Below are 20,237 nucleotides of genomic sequence, written 5' to 3' on the forward strand. Positions count from 1 at the left end.
CAAAACGAATTTACTTCGACAGTTTCCAGTTTTTTCAGAGCACGTGCGTTTCCCCTGTTTGTGCAGAACTTACTGAAGAGGAAAGCGCCCTGGGCTGGTCCGGCCTCGCAGCCTCGTCAGGGCTGGGAGCCGCTCCTCCCCCGTGCAGCAAAGCTGCTCCGGGCCGTGGGTTCCCGCCCCATGCGGGCTGAGCTCCGGTCCGGGAAGCTCCTGCTTCCCGACAGGCCGCCCCCGGGCACGCTGGCAGGACGCCGGCATCTGCGTGTGCTCGCGCGTCTATGCTGTGCTCAGGGCTCGGGGGGAGGTGACCCCGGGCTCGGGCTCCCCACTCCAGTCCAGGGAGGCCTCACCTGCCGCGGCTCCCGCCTCCTCACGGCCTGGAGTGGGTTCCCAGAGCACGTGTCCCAAAGGGACCAGCCCACCTCCCGCATCGTACACAGTGTCCTCGCCGCCCCAGGCACATCCAGACTCCAGCTGAGGGACGTCCGCGTCCTGGAGGGCATGTGTAGAGCCTGTGCCGTGGATTTCTGGCCTCCGGGCTCTCGGCCTCTGGAGCACCGCTCCCCGGCCAGCTTCTGGAGCAGGATAGCCAGCGTGGCCACCAGCAGGCACAGAGTCACCGCGCGTTCTCCTGGGCGTGAGGGAGGGTGAGCTGGTGCTGCTGCCCGAGGACGCCCCGCGGCCTGGTGTGGACTGGGTTCCCACGGCCGCGGGGTGCTTCTCGGAGCCGTGAGCAGCGCCCCCAGGAGTCCGCGATGGGCTGTTACTGCCGTGGAGGAGACAGACCTCGGTTCTGCGCCTCTGTTTGGTCTTGGCCTGTGCGTTTGGTGGCGCACCTCGGGGGTGTGAACACAGAGCCCTGGGCCCTGTGGCTGCTCTGCGGGGGAGCGGGCCTCACCTCTGCGTGGCGGGAGGCGGTCTGGCCCTGGTGACGGTCCCCTGTTCTTGAGCTGCAGGGGACTGGTGTCTGGAACCCTGCCAGTAAGTTCCGCAGGAGAGGAGGGCGGGGCTGTGGTTCAGGGGCTCGCAGCTGCGGGCCACACCGGCGGCCGCGGGGGCCTGTCTGGAGCCCGACTTGCCATGGGAGTGGGGCCACCTGAGCGCTCCCCACCTGAGCGCAGGGCTGCCCCTTCCTGGCTCGTGCTCCGCAGCCCTCGCGGGCCGAGCCTCCGGACTTCACGCAGTTCGAAACCACGCAGCGCGACCGCTGGGACTGGGATGCGCTCCCCGCCTCCCCCCACCCCGCCCGGCCGCCTGCGCGGGATGAGCGCGGTTGTTTCTGCCGGGTCCTTCCGGGAACGGGCTGGCACGTCCGGATTGGCCCCGCGTGTCTCAATCTGGTGGGAGGCGGCAAACGTGGTGTGTCTGAGAATCGGAACACTCGGTGCCTGGGGTGCGCGACGCGTGCTCTCGGGGTTGTGCGTTCGAGCCCCACGTGGGGTGCGGAGTTTGCTTACATAAGTTTAAAGAAAAAAATGAATCGTAACACTCAAAAGTCTGAACTGTGTTCGAACTCTCTGTATTTCACTCAAAAGAATATTTCAGTCAACATTTTTAGTCTCTTAAATCAGCCCTCTCCCCCGCAGGCCCCGGCCCCCGGCAGTGCGTGTGCGGGTAGAGTGGGGGGCCTGCAGCTGCCCCAGTGCCCCCCGGACAGGGGCGGGGCTGACGCTGGCCGGGGAGCGGAGGTCGGCCAGCACCTGATGTCCGTGGCATTCCCGGCCCTTTGCTCACGGGGCCCGTGAGGTGCGCTCCGCGGGAAGGCCGGTTTGGGGCTGCACGGCGCTCCCGGCTCTGCCCGCCTGAGCCGTGTCCTCGCGAGGACGACGCCTGTGGTTCTGTGCTCTCCAGCTCACTCTCCGCTGTCCTTGGGAGAAGCCGCTGTTCCGTTTGGAGACGGAGGCGCCATGATGCCGCTGGCCCGCCGAGGGTCCCTGGGCAGCTTCGGGAGCAGAGCGGAGAGGCGCAGCCGTGCACCAGCGGCTCCCAGACCTGGTGGGAGGCCGTCCTGGGCGCAGCCTGTGTGAGGCCCGCAGCCTTCCCGCCTCGTGCTCTGGAGCCTCACTCTAGGCCGTATTGCCCTCGGGTTTCGGGTCTGCGTGGCTGTGGCGTGGCGGTGGTGCGGCTGCGGGGCCTTGGAGAAGCAGACCCTCTGGGCAGGAGCTTCCCGGCTGTCCTGGGCTCTGCGGGCTGAGGATGGGTTTGCGCTCTGCCACAGAGCTAGTCGGGGAAGTAGCCGGTTTGGCTCAAGCCTTGTGCGCATGGGGAGGCGTGGTGGGACGGGAAGCTGGACGGCTGGCATGTACCTGCAGAGCCCCCTCCGCACACCAGTGTCTGGCCGGGTGCTGGGAGTCGAGCAGGAAGCCAGACGGTCCTGGGCGGCCAGTCATGGGGCCAGGACCTCACCAGTCACCGTGCACAGCGAACCAGGGCTCCAGACAGCGCACGTCAGGGAGCTGCAGAGAAGCCATCTGTCAGACACCAGAACTAGAAGGCGCAGCGGCAGGGCCAGCAAGGGCGTGAAGCCGTCTTCCCACTGAAGCGTGAAGGGTGGGTCGGCGTCAGCTTGGGGGCCGGAGGATGGCAAGTGGGAGCGTTTCAGACGGAGGCAAAGGATGGCAGGGAGCAGCCTCACAGTTCCGAGACCGGCACTGGGGGGACAAAGGGGGTGGACAAGGGGCAGGAGCCCCTGATTTCCAGCTGGGTTTCTGGTGCTGAGGGCGGCCATGTGGCCGAGGGCTGGCCATCAGGCTGCAGACAGAAGGGCAGGCCGCAGCTCCCGGGAAACTTCTTAAAAGACGACTGGTGTTTCCCTCCCTCCATCCTGCCCCCTGGGACACAGACGTGATGGCTGGAGCTCTAAGAGCCATTCTGGAATACGAGGATAATAGCCGGTTCGCAGATGGCTGAGCAGTGACGGCTTGGGTCGCGCTCACCTTTCTCTCCTTTTATTTTGTCGCTCCTCTTGATTCCTCCTCATGACGCCAGCCCCATGACGCATTTACTGAAAGCGACATACAGTGTGTGTTCACTCCCCGCTTTTGTTAAAGGATTTGTGGCTACTTCTCTGATCCGCGAGCCCCTGTGGCTGTTCCGGGTCACGTAAGATTGTGCACCTTGCCGCAGACGGTCTAACGGCACGCGTGGGTCTCGTGCAAACCACGCTTGCCCTGGCGCGACACGGCGACGGTTCAGACAGTGTAGGGACAGGACCCGCTTGGTGCTCCCCGGTCGTGCTACTTGCCCTGTGGAGGGCGCGCTTGGCCGGGCTGTCTGGGAAGACGGGCATGTGCCCCGCGGGTCAGAGGCGTGTCCCAGCCCCGCATTGAGAGCACCAACAGAGAGAGGTTTAAGTTGTTTTAGCCACATACTCATCTAACACGGTAGACCCCAAATAGTGTCACTCCAACATGCAATCTTCGTTTGCACATTATGGGTTTGGGCTTATGTTCCTGTTTCTGGGTGTGCAGGATGCTGGAGCTGCCGAGAGAGCACAAGGCTGCGGGGCTGAGGGGTCGAGCGCGCAGGGTGGTGGCCGTGGTCGGGCCCGGCTGTCAGCCCGCTGCCAGCTGGACCCTGCACCGCCTGAGGAGGGAGTCAGCACCTGCGTCGCTCCGGGAGGGCGGCTGGGACCCCGCAGGCCACGCTGGAGAAAGACACCCCCCCCCGCCCCGGTGGCTCCGGGAACAGCCAAGTCAGCAGAGCAGGGCCTCCCGGAGGGCTCCGACGGCAGGACAGGGAGGCCCCAGGAGCCGTGCCCACGGCCACCGAGAACAGGTCTGCAGACACAGGCCCGAGGCCACGGGGCTGCTGCGAACGTCCACGCAGGGCGCGGACGAGAACGTCACTGGATGCGCTCATGTCTCCACGTCTGCTCCGCCCCGTGTCTACCTGTCTGAGGCAAGGAGCTGAGAGCCTCTGGAGCCGGCAGGCCTCCCTAGAGCGAGGTCGCAGGAAACGGGCCCCCCGGCAGCACGCAGCCCCCCGCGACAAGGCTCTGGCTGCCACGTTGGTGGCTCTGGGCAGGGGATGCAGGCTGAGCACGGCGGTCGCTGGAGCTCACCTGCCAGGAGCGTGGGGGACACACCAGAGGGCAGGAAGTCCCAATGAGCCCCACTGCCAGCAGGAGGGCAGGTAGGGCGCAGCGTGATGGGGCCCGTCTGGGAGAAACCCACGGCCAGCAAGCAGCCTGGAGGGGCTTGGGCCGACCCCGCGGGCACAAAGGGCCACCCTGAGAGCACAGAGGGCTGGCCCGAGGGTGGCACCGGCCTGAGCCCCGTGTGGAGGCCAGAGTGGCAGGAGGTGTCCCTGAGGCGGTGCGGCGAGTGTTTCCGGGGCCTCGCACCACACAACCAGTGGACCCAGGTGGCGTTTCTCAAGAACCAAGTATGTCCTCCAACCTGAGAACTGCTCTCAGCACCGTGGGGGACCTCACCATCCGTCTGGATCCAACCACATGCCCCCCCACTGCCCCGCACCAACATCTGTGGGTGCTCTGGCTCCAGAGAAAGCCACCTGTCCCGTCTGGGAGGAAGAGGCACTTCTTGCCAGTGCTCGGACACGGAATATTGTGCTTCTGGAGGGTGTTCCCTCCGGGGTTGGTGTCCTCGGGGACCTGCCTTGACCAGCAACTCCTGGGGTGGCCGTAGCTGGGGGGCTGCCCCTATACAGAACCCTACTGATGAGGCCGCTCCATCCCACCTTTGAACTCGGGCTCCGCTGCAGAAGCCCCCCGTGTGGGGGGGGGGCAACTGTGACCCTTCACAGAATGGGGGCGGGCAACGGAGCAGGCGGGCTCACTGGGATGGTCCTGCAACTCCCGCATCTCTCCAGGCCACTCTCATGCCCTCTGTTCCCCCATGGCCCAGGGTCCACCCCAGCTGCTCGTGTCCCACAGGGGCCAGCCTGGCTGAGGTCCGTGCACGCGAGGTGGTTCCTTTAGCTCCGTCCCCCGGCGACAGTGACACTCGGGGAGGGGCTTGGCTCTGGGCATGGGGGCCAGCAGATGGACCCATCGTGTCCCACCATCTCCTCCAGAACCTTACTGACTGGAGTCTACTTTTGGATAAGCCGACCTGGGGAGACAACGGGGCTCCCCCTTCTCCCCGTCCTGCCTCGGTCTCCCCCTCTGAGGCACACGTGAGGCCGGTTGCCCATCAACGGCCAACAGCGAGAGATAGGAGCCGTAGCAGGGAAGGTGGTTTTCACCCGTGGGCCTTCCGCCCGTTCTCTGGGCCCCAGACCACCTCTGACCTCCGAACCCATGCGGGGCGTGCCACTGCACCGACCAAGGGGACAGCCGTCTGCAGCAGCCGAGGCCTCTGTCCAGGAGGGCCTCCGCCCCACACGGCCCTCCGCCTTCTCTGACCGGCTTGGGGAACCTGCGTACCTGGTCACATTGATTTTCCGAACCTTGTGATGCCCACTGTTTACCAAACACTCTGCCCAGCTTGTGACATTTGGGGCCGTCTTCGTGCCCGAACTTTGAAACTTTGCTTAGCGAAGTTACACAAAGCACAAACTGTGCGGGGGCGTTTGGAAAACACCCTGGCGGGTCTGGGCTGACCTGCCACGTAGCATGTTGCTTCTCATGACCGCTTCGGCTGGGGGCATGGAGCACGCGGATGGGGATAGAAAGGGCTTGCTGCGTCCCTCCCACGGCCCCACCAGCACATTGAGCACGCGTGGGGTCCCTGCGCGGCCGCATCCACACTGACTGAATGCTGGGGCTGGGGCAGCCGCCTCTGGGAGCCTAGGAGCTGCTCAGGGGACGGCAGTGGCCCCAGCTGAGGCCAGCATGAGGCCAGGAGGGAGAAGCAGCTGCTAGGTCCACACAGACGCGTCCCTGCCCGTGAGAGGCTATCAGAGAGGCTCCCCCCCGGGGACGCATTCCCACCCTGTCTCAGCGCCGGGCCCCCCACCCCACCCCGGGCCGTGGGCTGCCCGATCCCTGCTCCCAGCACCCAGTAATTCGAGGGTCCTGAGCCACGCCGCAGCCCGCAGCAATCAAACCTCGAGGGACCTGCTGTGCCCAGGAACGGCCCATCGTGGTTCTGTTCATCCCCGGGGTCCAGACTCCTATCCCTCAACATACAGTGTTTCCTAAAGCAGCTCCCCAGCCCGGCGAGGGAAAGGCAGGGTCCTGCGTCCCGAAGGAACGTGGTCTTCAGCAGAGCAAGAGGAAAGCAGCGCAGGGAACCGACCCAGACCGCGCTGTCCTGGACGGGAGACGGGCTCCGGGCACGGCCCGTGTGGGCACAAACGAGACACCAGCGGCTGCCTGTGGGTCTTGAGGGGGAATGACTTTAATGAGGGGCGGGGTCCCCCGTGGGCGCCGGGGCCGTGGACTTGGCTTTCATGGATCTGTCGATCCACTTGAGGAAGTTGGTGACCTTGGTGTAGACCCCGTACTTCCCTTTGCGCGCACATCCTTCTCCCCAGCTGACAATGCCGGTGACGAAGTAGGTGTCCCTGAACCGGGTGACGTGGGGGCCCCCGCTGTCCCCCTGGCAGGCGTCCTCGGGCTTCGAGTCGTAGCCGGCGCAGAACATGTTCTGGGTGATGCTGAAGCTGCTGGACAGCTTGCACGTGTTCCTGTCCACGAACGGCACCTCCATCATCTTGAGGGTGCTGGACGGGCGGCCCTTCTCGTGGGTCTTCCCGAAGCCGCTGACGATGCCCGTCTTCTGCGTCATGAGCGTGGACTCGGCCCAGTCCTTCTGGGGCAGGCAGGCGGGCGCCACGTTCATGCGGAAGGTGATGGGCGTCCTCAGCCTGATGACGGCGATGTCGAAGTCGTAGGTCTCCCTGACGAAGCGGTTGTGCCTGATGACCATCTCCACCTCGTGTGCGACCTCGTTGCCTTCCTCCTTGTCCGTGTCCCGTTCACCTGCGGGGGGCGCAGACACGGAGGGGCTCGGCTCAGGGTGGGCTGGGCGCTCACCCACGGCGCTGCTGCCCCGAGCGGCCCTCTCCGTCCGCACGGGAAGTGGGGTGCGGCCACCGGAAATCTGAGCAACAAGGGGGGGCTCAAAGCAAAGAACGACCTCATGGGTCGCTCCCTGGGGCAACCGCAGGTCACACTCCATAACCAGGGCCAGCACATCAGGCACACGTGTCCCGGGACTGCCGGGCCGCGGGGGCGCCAGCTCCGGACCCGGGACGCGCCAAGTGTCAATTCTCAGAGGGGAAAGAAAACACAAACTCAGAAGGTCTCATTAATACTTTTAAATTAATGACACGTTAAACTACTACGACTACAGTTTTGATATACTGGGTGAAGATACGTCACTCAAATTATTCCACCTGTCGGGGAGACCTAACGATCGCAGCGCGGCCGCGCTTGTGGCTGGCGCTGCGAGAGGACGACCCGCGTTACAAAACATGCCGGCCACGCGCTGGGCCCTGGAAGCCTTCCTGGAGGAAGGGAAGCAGAGGGGAGGCTAGTGACCCTGGGCCTGGACTGGCATGCATCGGGGACACCCCCCTCCCTGCTCCGTGGTCCCCCCACCTGCGCCTCAGGGTCCCCTGTGTGAGCTAGTGTTTCTGGCTAGCGGCTCCAGAGGTAAGGAAGTGACGGGGGCCCGCCGGGCCGGGGGACAGGGGGTCATGTGGCCACTTACCTACCCTCACCGTGAACTTCTTGGCCTGTTGGAGACAGTGAGCCGCCGTGAGGACGTAGTACTCGCTCAGGATGGTGCCTCCGCAGAAGCCCTCGTTCTCCTCGTTGATGAGCAGAGCCTGCAAGGGGCACCGCGGTCAGGGGGGTCTCACTCCAGCTTCCTCTCCACATCCTCGCCGGGGCCAGGGACTACCCCTGCCGCCCTCCCCGCTGGGACCTGCAGACCCTCTGTCGGGCTCGAGGTGGGATGCCCCGGGGGGGTCCTGTCAGGTTTGGGCAGCTCCTGCGCCCAGAGCAGACATTTGCTGAGGCCCCACGGAGGGCCCGGCACGGCACGCAGGGACGGTTCTGCCGCGCTTCCTCGGTTTCTGCACCCAGACCACGGGCTCCGGGGTCGGAGCAGCCACGTCCCCTCCAGAGCTCTCATGGAAACCTGATTTCCCATGTGAAAACCTTTGCTACGTGGCTATGAAATTCAACCAAGACCGGGCAGGCGCATCTTCAGGGAGAAATTAACGGTGTCTGGGGCAGGTCGTCCCCCAAGGGGCCACAGAGGCCCCCGTCAAGGGCAATGTCCTTGGAATCCACGGGCTCCCCCTAGAGGGGACCCTCTCCCTGGCAGGATGAGCACTGGGGGCCACAGCGGACAGCACCCCTTCCCCCAGAGAGCAGGGCCCCGAATCTGAAGACAGAGCGCCTGCCGCCTCTCCGTGAGAGTCCGCGGGGTGCGAGCCGGCCTTCCTGGCTGGGGGTGTCTGCCGGCCCGTGGGATAAGCAGCAACCTCAGGCTCGGAGAAAGCCCTTGAAGACCGCTGTGACGTGCGGGAAACGACACGGACGCCCTATCTGTGCATGAGCCTTGAACCCCTAAGCCAGCCTGGGTGGCCAGTGAGGGACAGTCTTCCCGTACCCGGACCCCAGCTCCTCCCCTAACATGGAGGGAGGCTGCCAGGCTGGGCTGGGGAGCAGGAGTCGGGAGTCCCCCAGACAGGATTACCGCCGCCCACGAACATCCCCTCACCCTCTCTGCCTACGGAATGCCGTCCAGAGCCACGGCCATGCCGCCTGGGCTCGGAGGTCGGGGGGGCTCCACCGGCTGCCCCCACGGAGCTGCATGTGCACCTAGCGGGGGTGCGTGTCCCGCACCAACTCCAGCTGGGGTGGCTCGGCTGGGCTCGCGGCCCTTCCTAGATCTGGACGTGCACACGTCGGGCAGAGCTGGTCTCACGGCCCGCGCCCCGCGCCCGCGCCACATCAGACCCACGCTGTTCTCTCTGAATGCGCCCCAGCCTCCTGATAGTTTAGGCAAACGCACCCCGTTGCGGAGCTGTGAGTAGGGCCAAGCTGAGCCCATTGTTGGGGTTTTGCTTGTAGGAGAAGCCGTGTTGGCTTGGGGTCCTGAGCGCTAAACCCTGAGTTAGGATTGCTAGATAGGACAGAGGACACCCAGTTCAACCCAAATCAGATAAACAGCAGTTTTTAGTGTCAACGCGTCCCACGTGGTCTTTGGGACACACTCACGTTAAAAACTGGTCATCGTTTATCTGAGGCTCCAAGCATAAGTCCCGTGTTGTTCTTTGCCAGATCAGGTGACCTTAGTCCAAATCAACAAGCGGAAAGGGGTTTTTTACCTCGGCAAACACACGATGCACTTTCTCCAAATACTACCTGCCTGACAAGGATTTATATGTTCGGTAAAAAATCTTTAACTGAATTAGAGAGGAAATGAGGGGAGCGAGTCTCCCACCGGTGGTCGGAAAAGCCAGCCGAGGGCTTGGTGGCACCGGGCAGCCCCCACCCCCACCCCCGGCTGACCCGAGCCTGCAGCCAGAGCTGGTCGGGTTAACAGGACTACGTCTTCTGTCTGTCTTTCATGGGCACACAGTGGGGGGTGGATGGGGATGGGGGACCGGGCCCGCTTTACATCTCTGCTCCGTCCGCCTTGGAGCCAGAGGGATGTGCCCCTGCCTGCGCCACCCAGGCCCTCTGCGTGGTCACCTGCCAGGGGCATTCGCCGTCTTTGCAGTCCTGCCCGCCCACGATCCGGACCAGGCTGCTCGAGTCCTCTGCGGGGCTGCGGTCTGTCTCGTTGAACGGCAGCAGCAACAGGGTGCTCTGGGTGGCAGGCAGGTCCCCGGGGTCGTATTGTTCCTGCATGCCGGCCTCGGCCTCTGAGGGACCCTGGCCGCTGTGGGCGATCTCCACGGACCTTTTACTGCGCCCCGTCGTGGTTTTGCCGCAGGGGAAAAGCTCTGGAAGGACACGGGCTGGCTTCAGCAGGGCGAGACCCTCCCTGTCCCACATGCACAGCTCTCCCAACCCGACCTGGAGGAGGGTGGGGGAGCAGAGGGGATCCCCGAGAGCCCGGGTTACACGACGGAGGCCACTGCCACAGGGCGGGGACATGCCCACCTTCTGGAACGCCCAAGACTCAGCACCCCGACCAGAGCTGTGGGTCAGACGGGGTGCCCGGCTTTGAGGAGCACGTGAGGCCCCCGTGAGGCCCCGTGAGAAGCAGGTGGAGTTAAGAGAGGGGGTGGCCTCTCAGAAGCTCTGGCCCAGGGGTGTCCTTGGTGGGGCGGGGGTCCTGCTCATGTCCCCTCCCTGGGCCGTGCCCTCTGAGAGCCTACAGGCCAGACTCAGGGCCCGGCTTCCATCACAGAGAAGGAAACTAAAGCCCATCGCTGGGGCCTGGACGACCGATGCCTCCGTGGCTCCCCTTGAGGCTCTCTGCACCCGCCCTGCCACGTCCCCGGCCCCGAGAGTCAGCCCGTGCTGCCCCACACCCACTCCAACTCCCAGCCTCCCGGGGCAACGGGGCATGCCAAGGTCACAGGCAGGTGCTTCAGGGTTGGCTGGGAGCCAGGCACCACCCCCGTCTTCACCGGCACCTGGGGAGTTAGGCAATCCTGCTGGCCCGTTCCTCAGACGGTTCCCAGAAACCCTGAGTCTGTCCCCTCCCCTTGTGGCCCCCCCGGGACGCCGGCGGGCCCGCCCACTCCTACCTGTGGAGATGCAGGACTTGCCGTTGTCTGCGAGGACGTAGCCGCTGGCGCAGGAGCACACCACGGAGCTCTGCTCCTCCCTGCAGAACTGCTCACAGTCCCCATTGTCCACACTGCACAGCTTCCGCATGGCTGCAGGAGAGGACAGCCCGGGGCAACCGAGGCTGCGCCAAGCCCGGAGGACAGACCGCAGCTCCAGCCGCCCAGCCGCCTGCCCCACAGTGCACCCGCCAGCTGGAGCGAGGGGCCAGAACCACGCGACTGAGCCCCTCAGTGGGGCCCAAGCCAACAGGATGGGTGCCCAAAGCAGGCCAGGGGCTGGGGACTACCCCTCCGTGTCCACACCGATCTCGCCCCGCTGCTCCCCGGACCACATGGGGACGGCACGGTGTCTGCAGGGCCCCGGGCGCCAGACCTCCAGGAGATCCTGCAGAAACCCCGGCGTGCCCTGGGTGGGCCCTGGAGGCTGGCGGGTCTCAAGTGCAGCCCTCAGAAGGGCATGCGCCCTGCCCCGCAGCCGCGAGCCCTGTGCACACAGGCCCCGGCAGGAGGACGGGTTGGGGATGGGTGCTCAGGCTGAGCTGGGGTGGGCGGGGTGCTGCGAGCCCATCCACGGAGGCTGGAGGATCCCCCACGATGTAGAGGGGCTGGGACGCATCTCAGTGCCCGGGGTCTGTGCGGGGGTGCGCACTGGACTCGGGCCACCTGGCCCATCAGGGGACGCTCTCTGCACGGAGAACCCGTGGGGCTTCAGGGTCATCGAGGCGAGGCTGAGGGGGTCCCCCGTGGAGCGGCCTGTTGTCTCCAGCACACATGCCACCCCCGACCCCCACCTCATGTCCCCGATGCCACCATGGCCGACTACGTCACGTTCCACCTTTTGGGTTTTGGTGGCGAAATAATGACAGTGAGAAGACCCACATTAGTGCCACTGTGGAGAACACGCACGGTGGCCCGGGGCTGCGCCGCGTGGTGAGCGGCAGAGGTGGGCAGGCGGGCCCCGCGGGGATGAGCCCACAGAGGCCTGAGCTCAGGGCCCATTCTGCAGATCACAACGGTCCTCTTCTTGGGGGAACCGGCTAATACAGATCTAATGTGTATTAAATTAATCACCAAATCAGGAAAATTCTCAGTGACTTTTCCACGTAGAATGCATTGAAGGTATCATGTTTCTATAACTGGACGATCCCGGAATTTGGAATTGACGTTCGTACTAAGAGAAGTGAGTGGAAGGTGGTGACTCGGAGCCGGGGCCGCAAAACCGTAGCCGGTGTGGGGTGGGGGTCACCGGAGAGAGTAGCTCCCCGAGTTACGGGCCCCGTGCTCCACGAACGTGCCACGGCCTCGCAGAGGAAGGGACGTGGCTGTGTGTCTGCCACCTAGAGCCAAGCAGACCGTGTGCCACTTGGCTGTGCTGGGCCCACAAGGGCACAACGCGTGGGAGCGCAGACTTGCACCTCCAAGGCTGGCTCCTTCCCTCATTCCTGCCCTGCCGGTAAGCCCGAGCTGAAGGGGCCCTGGCGAGAGAACTCACATAATTCGCAGTTTTTGCCTTCGTATCCTTCCAAGCAGGCGCACGTGTACTCGCCGAGGCCGTCTTTGCACCGGCCCTCATTCTGGCAAGGACCGCTCTCACACTGGTCACCATCTGCAGAGACGGGGTTTGGGAACCTGAGCTGGCCAGCAGCCCCCACGGCCATGGAAATGGCTGTGCTGTGTTGATCTTGGCACGTGCTGTTCGGGGGCTTGAATAAACTCGAAATCCCTCCTGTCTCCCCGTAAGCGCGTCTGCCATCCGGACCTCATTTTACCCCCACCTTTTGCGGCTCTACCTACGCGATGCTCTGATCTAACTGGGCTGTTGATAAGCTCTTCCTTTCTGCTGGGATGTTTGACAGTGTGTTTTCAGCAGAGTGAGGAGCTCGGGGCTAGTGACCGTGTGGGACCGGCGGGGAGGTCAGAGGGCAGGGGATTGCCGGACACCCGCTGCCAGGCTTAGCACTGACAAGACCCGTGTTTGGGGCCTCTCCCCACATGGCCTGGAGGGAAAAGCAGAGCGCAAAGATTGCTGTCCAGCAGGAACACGGGGCATCACGCTTCTCCGTGCCTGCGGACGATCTGTTTTAGAGACAGGTCCGATTGGCATTTTGAGAAATTGGGAGAGTGTTACCAGAATGAAACATGACTCATGATTTGTACCGTTTCACAAGCCGCAAACATTCCATCTTCTTAGACGACCTAACCTTTCAGACCCTGTTCTTTGTTTCTGCCTAATGCCTTGGATTAAGAAAATTATCATAGTGTTTGGTACTCCGCAAGTGAGAGTGAACTAATTAAGTCTACATTTAAGTAAACAACAAAACTAGAATTAGCATCAAGTTAAAAAAACGATTTCACAATAACTATTATGAAAACACTCAGAAAGGAAAAGTCTCAGGTGAGTAAGAAGTGAGCAGGAACGGAAAGGAAACTGAGGAAGAATTTTCAAAACTCAAATATGATTTCTCCCTATTTCAGTGTCCGAACGAGCCCCACCTGGTATTAGGATAGAAGGCATCTTACCTGCGTATTTATTCCAGAATTCAGTCTAAAAGGGGAAAGAAGATTTTAAAATACGTTAGGGAGAACACCGATGTCTCACACGACCACCGCACTCAGCCTCAGTAGGACCCTTTGCCAAGCGGAGCCCTTCCCTGGTGCCTTCGCTCTGGGGCTCCTCAGCCTGCGAGGGGACGCTCAGACCTGGCGCGTCTGACAGATGGGACTGCCGTCATCCTAGAGGCACCGGCTCTGCTGAAGCTTGGAGAATCTATCTCCAAGTTAATCACCAAGGGATGGATTGTGCCAGAAATGGTTCACTCTGTTTGCTACACCCACGTGGGTCAACGAGTGGTTCTGAGTGAAGGTTTCTGTGTCAGAGAGTCAGTCAGGGGTCAGATGCTTGGAGAATGCGCGTGTTAAATTGAGGAAATGGTAACTGGTCATTAGATTAAAACAGGCCACCAAAAGCCTGTATCACACTAAGAAATGTTCATAGTCTGGAAAATCAATTTTGCTGTGTTCGTAGTTTGAGCAGACAGTGTCCCCCTCCCAACTTCAGGTGTAACCTCAGAATGTGGTCTTCATGGAAATAGGGTGTGGGCCGATGAGATTAAGACTGGAGAGGAGAACCCCCGCTCAGGGCCGACCCTGAGTGCTCTCAGGAGAGACGGAGAGGGCACGAGAGCCACATGTGGAGACAACAGAAGTCTGAGGGCTGAGTCCCTGAGGCCAGGAGGACCCAGGACGGCTGGCAGCGCCCGACGCTCAGGGAGGGGCACCGAACTCTCACTCTCGCAGACCTCCGAAGGGAACCTTGCCACTCTCAGTGCTTGTGGCCCGGCCTCTGGGCGCCCGGGGGAGCTACGCTTGCCCAGAACCAAGGTTGGAATGACCCCGCAGAACCTCCAGGGCACGGGCTCTGTTGCTGCCCTGAGTGCACATTGTATGTCATTAGCGGATAACCGAAAGGAAACGTTTCAAACTAAAGAGAAGAGTAAAGGTCTACCTGGGGCTCCCGGGTGGCTCAGTCAGTCAAGTCTCTGACTGTTGATCTCAGCTCAAGTCTTGATCTCAGGGTCCTGAATTCAAGCCCTGCGTTGAGCTCTGTGCTTGGAGCCCATTAAAAAAATGTATAGACGGGGGGTTGGGCGCCTTGGGGGCTCCATGGGTTAAGCCTCTGCCTTCGGCTCAGGTCTTGATCTCCGGGTCCTGGGATCGAGCCCCACGTCGGGCTTCCTGCTCAGCAGGGAGTCTGCTTCCTCCCCCTCCTCTGCCTGCCTCTCTGCCTGCTTGTGATCTCTCTCTCTCTCTGTCAAATTTTAAAAATCTTAAAAATATATATACATAATATGTCTGTATATGTCTGTATAGTTAAGAGCAAATGCCTCCCTAAGTCCCCACACCTCTGAAATCTGCAGCCTTGCACGTACTAAAGGCACAAGATACAGTTTGAATTCCTGGAAGGTTCTTCCTGATGGTTTGTAATTCTTGACGTAACAGGAAGAATATATAATCCTGTGTTCAATATTGCTTCCCTGGAGCTCTGGCTTCTGTGGGAAGGTTGTGTCTCATGGGCAGCCGTCCTCACCTGGGCTCAAATAAGACTATTCCTTTCCATACTTAAAGGGTTTGTTCATTTTGTGCTGACGCCTGCTAACACCTTGATTTGGACTCAGCCTCTGGGGCTGTGAGAGTGAATTCTGGTCATTCTGTGGTGCAGCCCAGAAGCCTCTGGAAACTCAGACACTGTCTCTTTAGAATTCCAGTGAGAAAAGAATCACACAGCAAAAATGGCTGTTTTGGTGTATAAGCCTATGAAATCCAACGCAGGCCCAGTTGTGTGCCGCCAGTGGCGTGGTCAAGACACAGCCGCCCCGGCCCCCAACATTCGCAGCCCGTAGCAGTAGCACCCCAGGCCCACAGATGTGCTCTTGGTCCCAGCCACGACTTCTGAGCGCCTTGCACATCCTGCGAGGGGGACTAGCTCCTTCACCGGCACATCCCGGCCCCGAGGGCACAGCGGCTTGTCGCCTCCCTGATGGAAGGCTGCCGGTCGGTCCAGTGGCCATGGCTGCTCATCCAGGGTGATGCTGACCGGAGTCGTGACAGACGTTCACAGTCAAGCATCTGTGTGAGCAGGTGCATGCTCAGGAGTGGGGTTGCGGGGTCGGAGGGCAGCAGCATCCGGGCTGCCACAACCGTCGGTTGCGGGTCCCGTCCATGGTTTCCAGCCTGCAGGTGGGGTTCGAGTCCCCTTGAGGGCCCAGCAGGTCGCGAGAGCTGTGTGCACTTGCCCACCATGCGTCCCTGGGACGTGTCTGGTCACATCTTCTGCTCCGTGCAGCCCGTTGGTCACTGGCCTTCTCCCGCTGGGCTGGGCGAGTTCCTCTCATCCTTTGAGTTCAGATCCTTGGCCGGTGTGCGGTCAGCAAGCATCTTCTCAGTTAGTAGCTTGTGTCTTTATTCTTCAAGATTTCTCACAGAGCAAGTCTCAAATCTTGAGTAAACCTAATTTACCTGTTTTCTGTTTATGGGTCATGGTTTTGGTATGTCTAAGAAATATTGCCTAATTCCATATCATGACCATTTTCTCCCTGAAGGTTTGTGTTCTACCTTTAGGTCTAGGATAATTTTGAGTTAGTTTTGTACGGTGACACGTAGGTCGAGATGGGGAGTTGTCCCAATACCATCAGTTGAAAAAGACAATTCTTCCTTCATTGGGTTGTTTATGAATGTTTGTCAAATATCAATCAGCCTTATTTTGTGGTCTGTTTAGGGACTTCATAGTCTGTCCCACTGATCTCTGTGTCCGTTCCCTTTCCCGGAACACACGCTAACGGCTCTGCGGTCAGCGCGACGTCGTGGGGTGTCTGTAAGGCACGGACTGTGACTCCTTCTCTTTCTCAGACTTGATCCAGCTGTTCTGAAGTCTTTGCTTCTCCGTATTTCCACATCTGGAGCCAGCTTGTCTCTATCTGAGGGGATGCTTACCGACGGTGCCTTAACTAGGCAGGTGCCCACGTCAGTTATGGCGGCGGCCGTGCATTTGGGCAAAGGCCGCCAGGCTCCATGTCCCCGTGTGCGGCCCAACCCAGGGAAGTGAGGCCGAGGCCCTGAATCGTCTCTTAAATGAAAACCTTACATCGTAGACTTGGCTTAACAAGACCTCCGGACGGCCTCACGACCCTCCCACCGGACGGGACCACAGCCGGCCCTCAGTGCCCCCACCGCCCCCGCGGGACAACTCGGGGGCCCTGGGCTGCTCGCTGTCCCCGGCAGGGCCCTGGGCCGGCCTCCACGCAGGGGCGCAGCAGCAGGACGCCCGCGCACCAGCCCTTACCGTCTTGGCGGTGTCCTCGAAGACTTCTCGGGCCTCCTCGAAGGAGCACGTCTCCTCCATGCACTCTCTTTCCAGGTTCCCTTTCTTCATCTCTTCTAAAAACGAGTTTGCCCTGCGGACACGCCCCAGGATGCTGCTGGCGCGCTCCGGGCTGAGGAACACTAGTGGACAGGGAGGGCCGTGTCGCCCGGAGGACCTCGGCACCTCCTGCTCTCCCGCCACCAGGCAGGATCTTCTCTTCCCCACGCAGCAAGAACCCCCTCACCTTGTGCCCGGCTCCCTCGTGACCCCAAAGTGACCAGGCCCCAGGCACCCTTCTGTGTGGAAGTCCACGCGCCCCGTCCCGCCGCCCCCAGCCTCCTGCCTGTCCCCCAGAGCTTCACGTGGCCGCCCAAGCCCTCCCTCACCTCTCCCTGCTCTGGAGTCCTGGGGCTGTCGCCTCCTGGCCCCCCCACCTGCACCCAGCCCCCACAAGGGCTCAGATGCCGTTAAGTGGGGAGCAGCAGTGCTGCTGTGAGCACAATTATGAAGTCCCGGGACACACACACACACACACGCACGCGCACATGCACACTTTCAAGAAATAGTACTTATTACAACATTTTTACTTGATTTCTGTTCCATTTCACTTCAAAACCCACTGAATTGGTCTGTGACTCTCGAAAGACTCATGGCGGGCCCGCTGAAATGTCCTGGATCCGAGAGCCTCGGGAGGCTGTGTCTCTCCAGCTATCCCTCCTCCATTCTCCTGCTCTCCCTGGAGGCTGGGGCGCCCAGAAGCTTTCTTGCCCCGCACTCCCCTCTCTGCCTTTCTTCCTGCCCTCTCAGAGGCGGCCCCCAGTTGCCGTCCTGGGTCCTGGTCTCCCCGTGGGCAGGCACTCAGCTCAGAACGTCTCCCCACGTGCAGCACTGGACCCTGGACCAGGGGGCGCTGGACCGCCGAGCCTCGACGCAGCTGGCTCCTCTGCTCCTTAAGCTGGCAGTGGGCCCCTGGGTGGCTCGGTTGGTTGGGCAGCTGCCTTCGGCTCTGGTCGTGATCCTGGAGTCCCAGGATCGAGTCCCGCATCAGGCTCCCAGCTCCACGGGGAGCCTGCTTCTCCCTCTGACCTCCCTTCTCATGCTGTCTCTCACTCGCTCTCTCTCTCTCAAATAAATAAATATGATTTTATTAAATCTTAAAAAAAATAAATAAAGCTGGCAAATGGGGCTCACCTGCCCATGTCTCTGAGTTGCGTTAGCTTGAGGTGGGTACACACTTAGTGCTCAATAAACGTTTGCTTCACTCCCACCTCAGGTTGCTTTCCCGCCCAAGGCAACGTGGGCTTCACCCCAAGTTTGACGCCAAACTCGAACTTGTCTGTGGATGCCCCTTCACCCCAGAGGTCCACCCGCTCCTGAGCTCGTGGGTCACTCCCTGCTCCCATCTTCTCGCTTCCCACCGCCTCCATGGCCCCGCACGCAGGGACCCCTCTGCCTGCCCCACCTGCCCCTCTCATCCAGGGCAGGAACAGCCCCTGGCCCCCCGCCTGCCCCGGGGCCACTGCTCCCCTGCCCTCTCCTCTGGCTTGGTTCTGCTTCCCCTTTTTTTGGCCTCTTCTCTCTGGATAGCCTAGAAGGTGCAGAAAACCCAGCTCTGTCCAGCCTTGAACCAGGCACCCTGTGCCCCTGCCCAAGCCAGCCCAATGGGGGAGGCTTCCATCTCACTCTCTTTCTGCCACTGAAGCTCCTCTCTGCTGTGACCCCCGGGCCCCCCAGCTCACTCTGGCCGTTGGCGGGGGCACATCTCTCTGTCTCTCTTGGTATCTCCCTCCTTCTCTGTCCATGAGCTTCTGTGTGTGACCCCTGGTCTGCCGTCTGACTCCCCACCTGCACCTGGCGCCAGGCTACCCTTGGCTGAGGCACCAGGCCTGGCCGTGTCATACCACGGGAGCCCCTGTGCCTCACTGGATTTGGGGCATCAGCCTGCCCCCCGCCCTCCCTCCTTCTCCCTGAGGGCCATCTCTGCAATATGCAGGGCAAAGGGAAGCTTACCGCTGCTCCCGGGGAGCAGGAGGCCTGCCAGGGAGGCGCCAAGCAGAACAAGACACAGTGGGCCCGCCATGGTGCGGCTGAGGACAGTGCGTCCGTCCTGCCGTGACAGGTCCCTAGGGCAAGGTTCAGTTGCCCTGGCTCCAGGCAGCTGGTGGCCTTTCTCTTATCACTGCTTCCTGATTGGAGCCTGGGCTGCAAGGGGGCTGGGGGCAGGTGACCCCGCGGGCTGTGGCCACCCTGTCGCTGGGGCCCGGGGAGGTCCCGGGAGTTCATCCTCGTCACTTACGGCACCCAGGGGGCACGGGGACTGTTAGGAGACGATGAGCGTCATTTCCTAGCTTCCAGATGTTCCGTCTGCTCTGGGTTCATCCTTACGAGCATGACGAGAGCCGTCTGTCCTCTGGGTGTAGATGGTCAGCTGCAGCCGCCTGACGCCCACGTGGGCCTCGAACCGGGACCTGCTCGTGGCCTCTGTCTCTGGGCAGTGTCCGCAACGCACAGAGCCCCAAGGGGTCCTGGTCCCCATTCCGCCTGCACATCAGGCTGGTCCCCTCCCCCCCCCAAGTCCAGGGGCTCCAAGGGGCAGGTGTGTGCATCTGGGCCATGGGCTCCTGCACACACACTTCTGGGAGGACCTCCCCTGCCCACCGAGGCCTGTGCCAGTCAGATGAGTCAGCCCGAGATCTCCGCCCAGGCACCACGCTGTGGAGGCACCTGGAGGCGCGTAGGCGGGCGGGGGCCCCAGCTCCTGATGGGGGCTTCGCCTCGCACACCCTCCAAGGGGGCCTCACAGCACATCTGTTTCTCTCTCACAGCAAGGCCTGTCTGGCCACCAGGAGGGGACATGAGGACCCGCTACCCCACGGCCTGTCCACAGCCCCTTGGTAGGCACCGGACGAGCCCACTGCCTGCAGCACGTGGGGGCCTCCCCTGCTTGCCTTTCACCCTGGGGCGGTCCCACACCAGGGGCTCATCCCCTTGGGACACATGGCAGCACCTGGAACAGCTCAGGTCTGTGCCTGTGGAAAGCAGCTCAGCCCATGGTGGTCAGGCTGGGCAGGGAGGTGTGCGGGCTGCACAATGGGTGCAGGGCCCCTTGGCGGGGATGTGGGGGGTGGGGGAGAGACAGGGAGAGAGACAGGGAGGGAGACAGGGGCAGAGAGAGACAGAGACAGGGAGAGAGAGATAGAGAGGGACAGAGACAGGGGAAGAGACAGGCAGAGAGGGACATAGACAGGGAGAGAGAGGGACAGAGAGAGGGTCAGAGACAGAGACAAGGAGAAATAGGAAGAGAGACAGGGACAGAGACAGAGACAAAGAGGGAAAAACAGAGACAGAGACAGGGGCAGAGACAGGGAGAGACAGGGCCAGAGACAGAGCCAGAGAGGACAAGAGACCACCGTGCACCACAGTGCCCGGGACGCCTGATGCATGCTGCACATGGCGAGTGGCCACTGACGGCCACGGTCGCCCGGCCGTCAGCCTCACTCTGTCTGTGTCTGCCGGCTCCTGCTCTGTCCCAGGGTCTGCAGCGGTGTCTGGCACACAGTAAGTGCTCAACAAACTGGACAGACTGAAGGCGCCAGGGCCAGGGCCGGTCTGTGGGGCCATGGCTGCTCTGTGCAGAACCAGGGCCCCGGAGAGCCTGCAGGGGTGACACGGCCTGTCTCTGTGTGTGCAATGTGGTCCCTGGTACGTT

General features: G+C 62.0%; 1 protein-coding gene across 1 annotated transcript; it reads right to left on the reverse strand.

The window, feature by feature from the left end:
* Positions 1–6,283: 6,283 nt before the first annotated feature.
* On the reverse strand, positions 6,284–18,787 carry F10 (coagulation factor X). The gene is made up of 8 exons (XM_032881011.1): positions 18,539–18,787; positions 16,508–16,668; positions 13,189–13,213; positions 12,161–12,274; positions 10,627–10,758; positions 9,620–9,873; positions 7,623–7,740; positions 6,284–6,889 (listed from the first exon to the last, which is right to left on the reverse strand). Exons 1-8 carry the CDS (start codon positions 18,606–18,608, stop codon positions 6,306–6,308), a joined length of 1,458 nt encoding a protein of 485 aa, XP_032736902.1. The 5' UTR covers positions 18,609–18,787; the 3' UTR covers positions 6,284–6,305.
* Positions 18,788–20,237: the final 1,450 nt, after the last annotated feature.

This window comes from Lontra canadensis, unplaced genomic scaffold, assembly GCF_010015895.1.
Source record: "Lontra canadensis isolate GAN:19392208 unplaced genomic scaffold, GSC_riverotter_1.0 scaffold73, whole genome shotgun sequence".
NCBI classification, from domain to species: domain Eukaryota; kingdom Metazoa; phylum Chordata; class Mammalia; order Carnivora; family Mustelidae; genus Lontra; species Lontra canadensis.

What these genes read in the sequence shown, in the direction of transcription:
- F10 (XM_032881011.1), bottom strand. Translation starts at nt 18,608, where the DNA reads ATGGCGGGCCCACTGTGTCTTGTTCTGCTTGGCGCCTCCCTGGCAGGC. An exon ending in ATTCTGGAATAAATACGCAG is followed by an intron (nt 12,275 to 13,188) that starts GTAAGATGCCTT and finishes CCGTCTCTGCAG; the next exon opens with ATGGTGACCAGTGTGAGAGC. An exon ending in CAAGTCCTGCATCTCCACAG is followed by an intron (nt 9,874 to 10,626) that starts GTAGGAGTGGGC and finishes GTGTCCTTCCAG; the next exon opens with AGCTTTTCCCCTGCGGCAAA.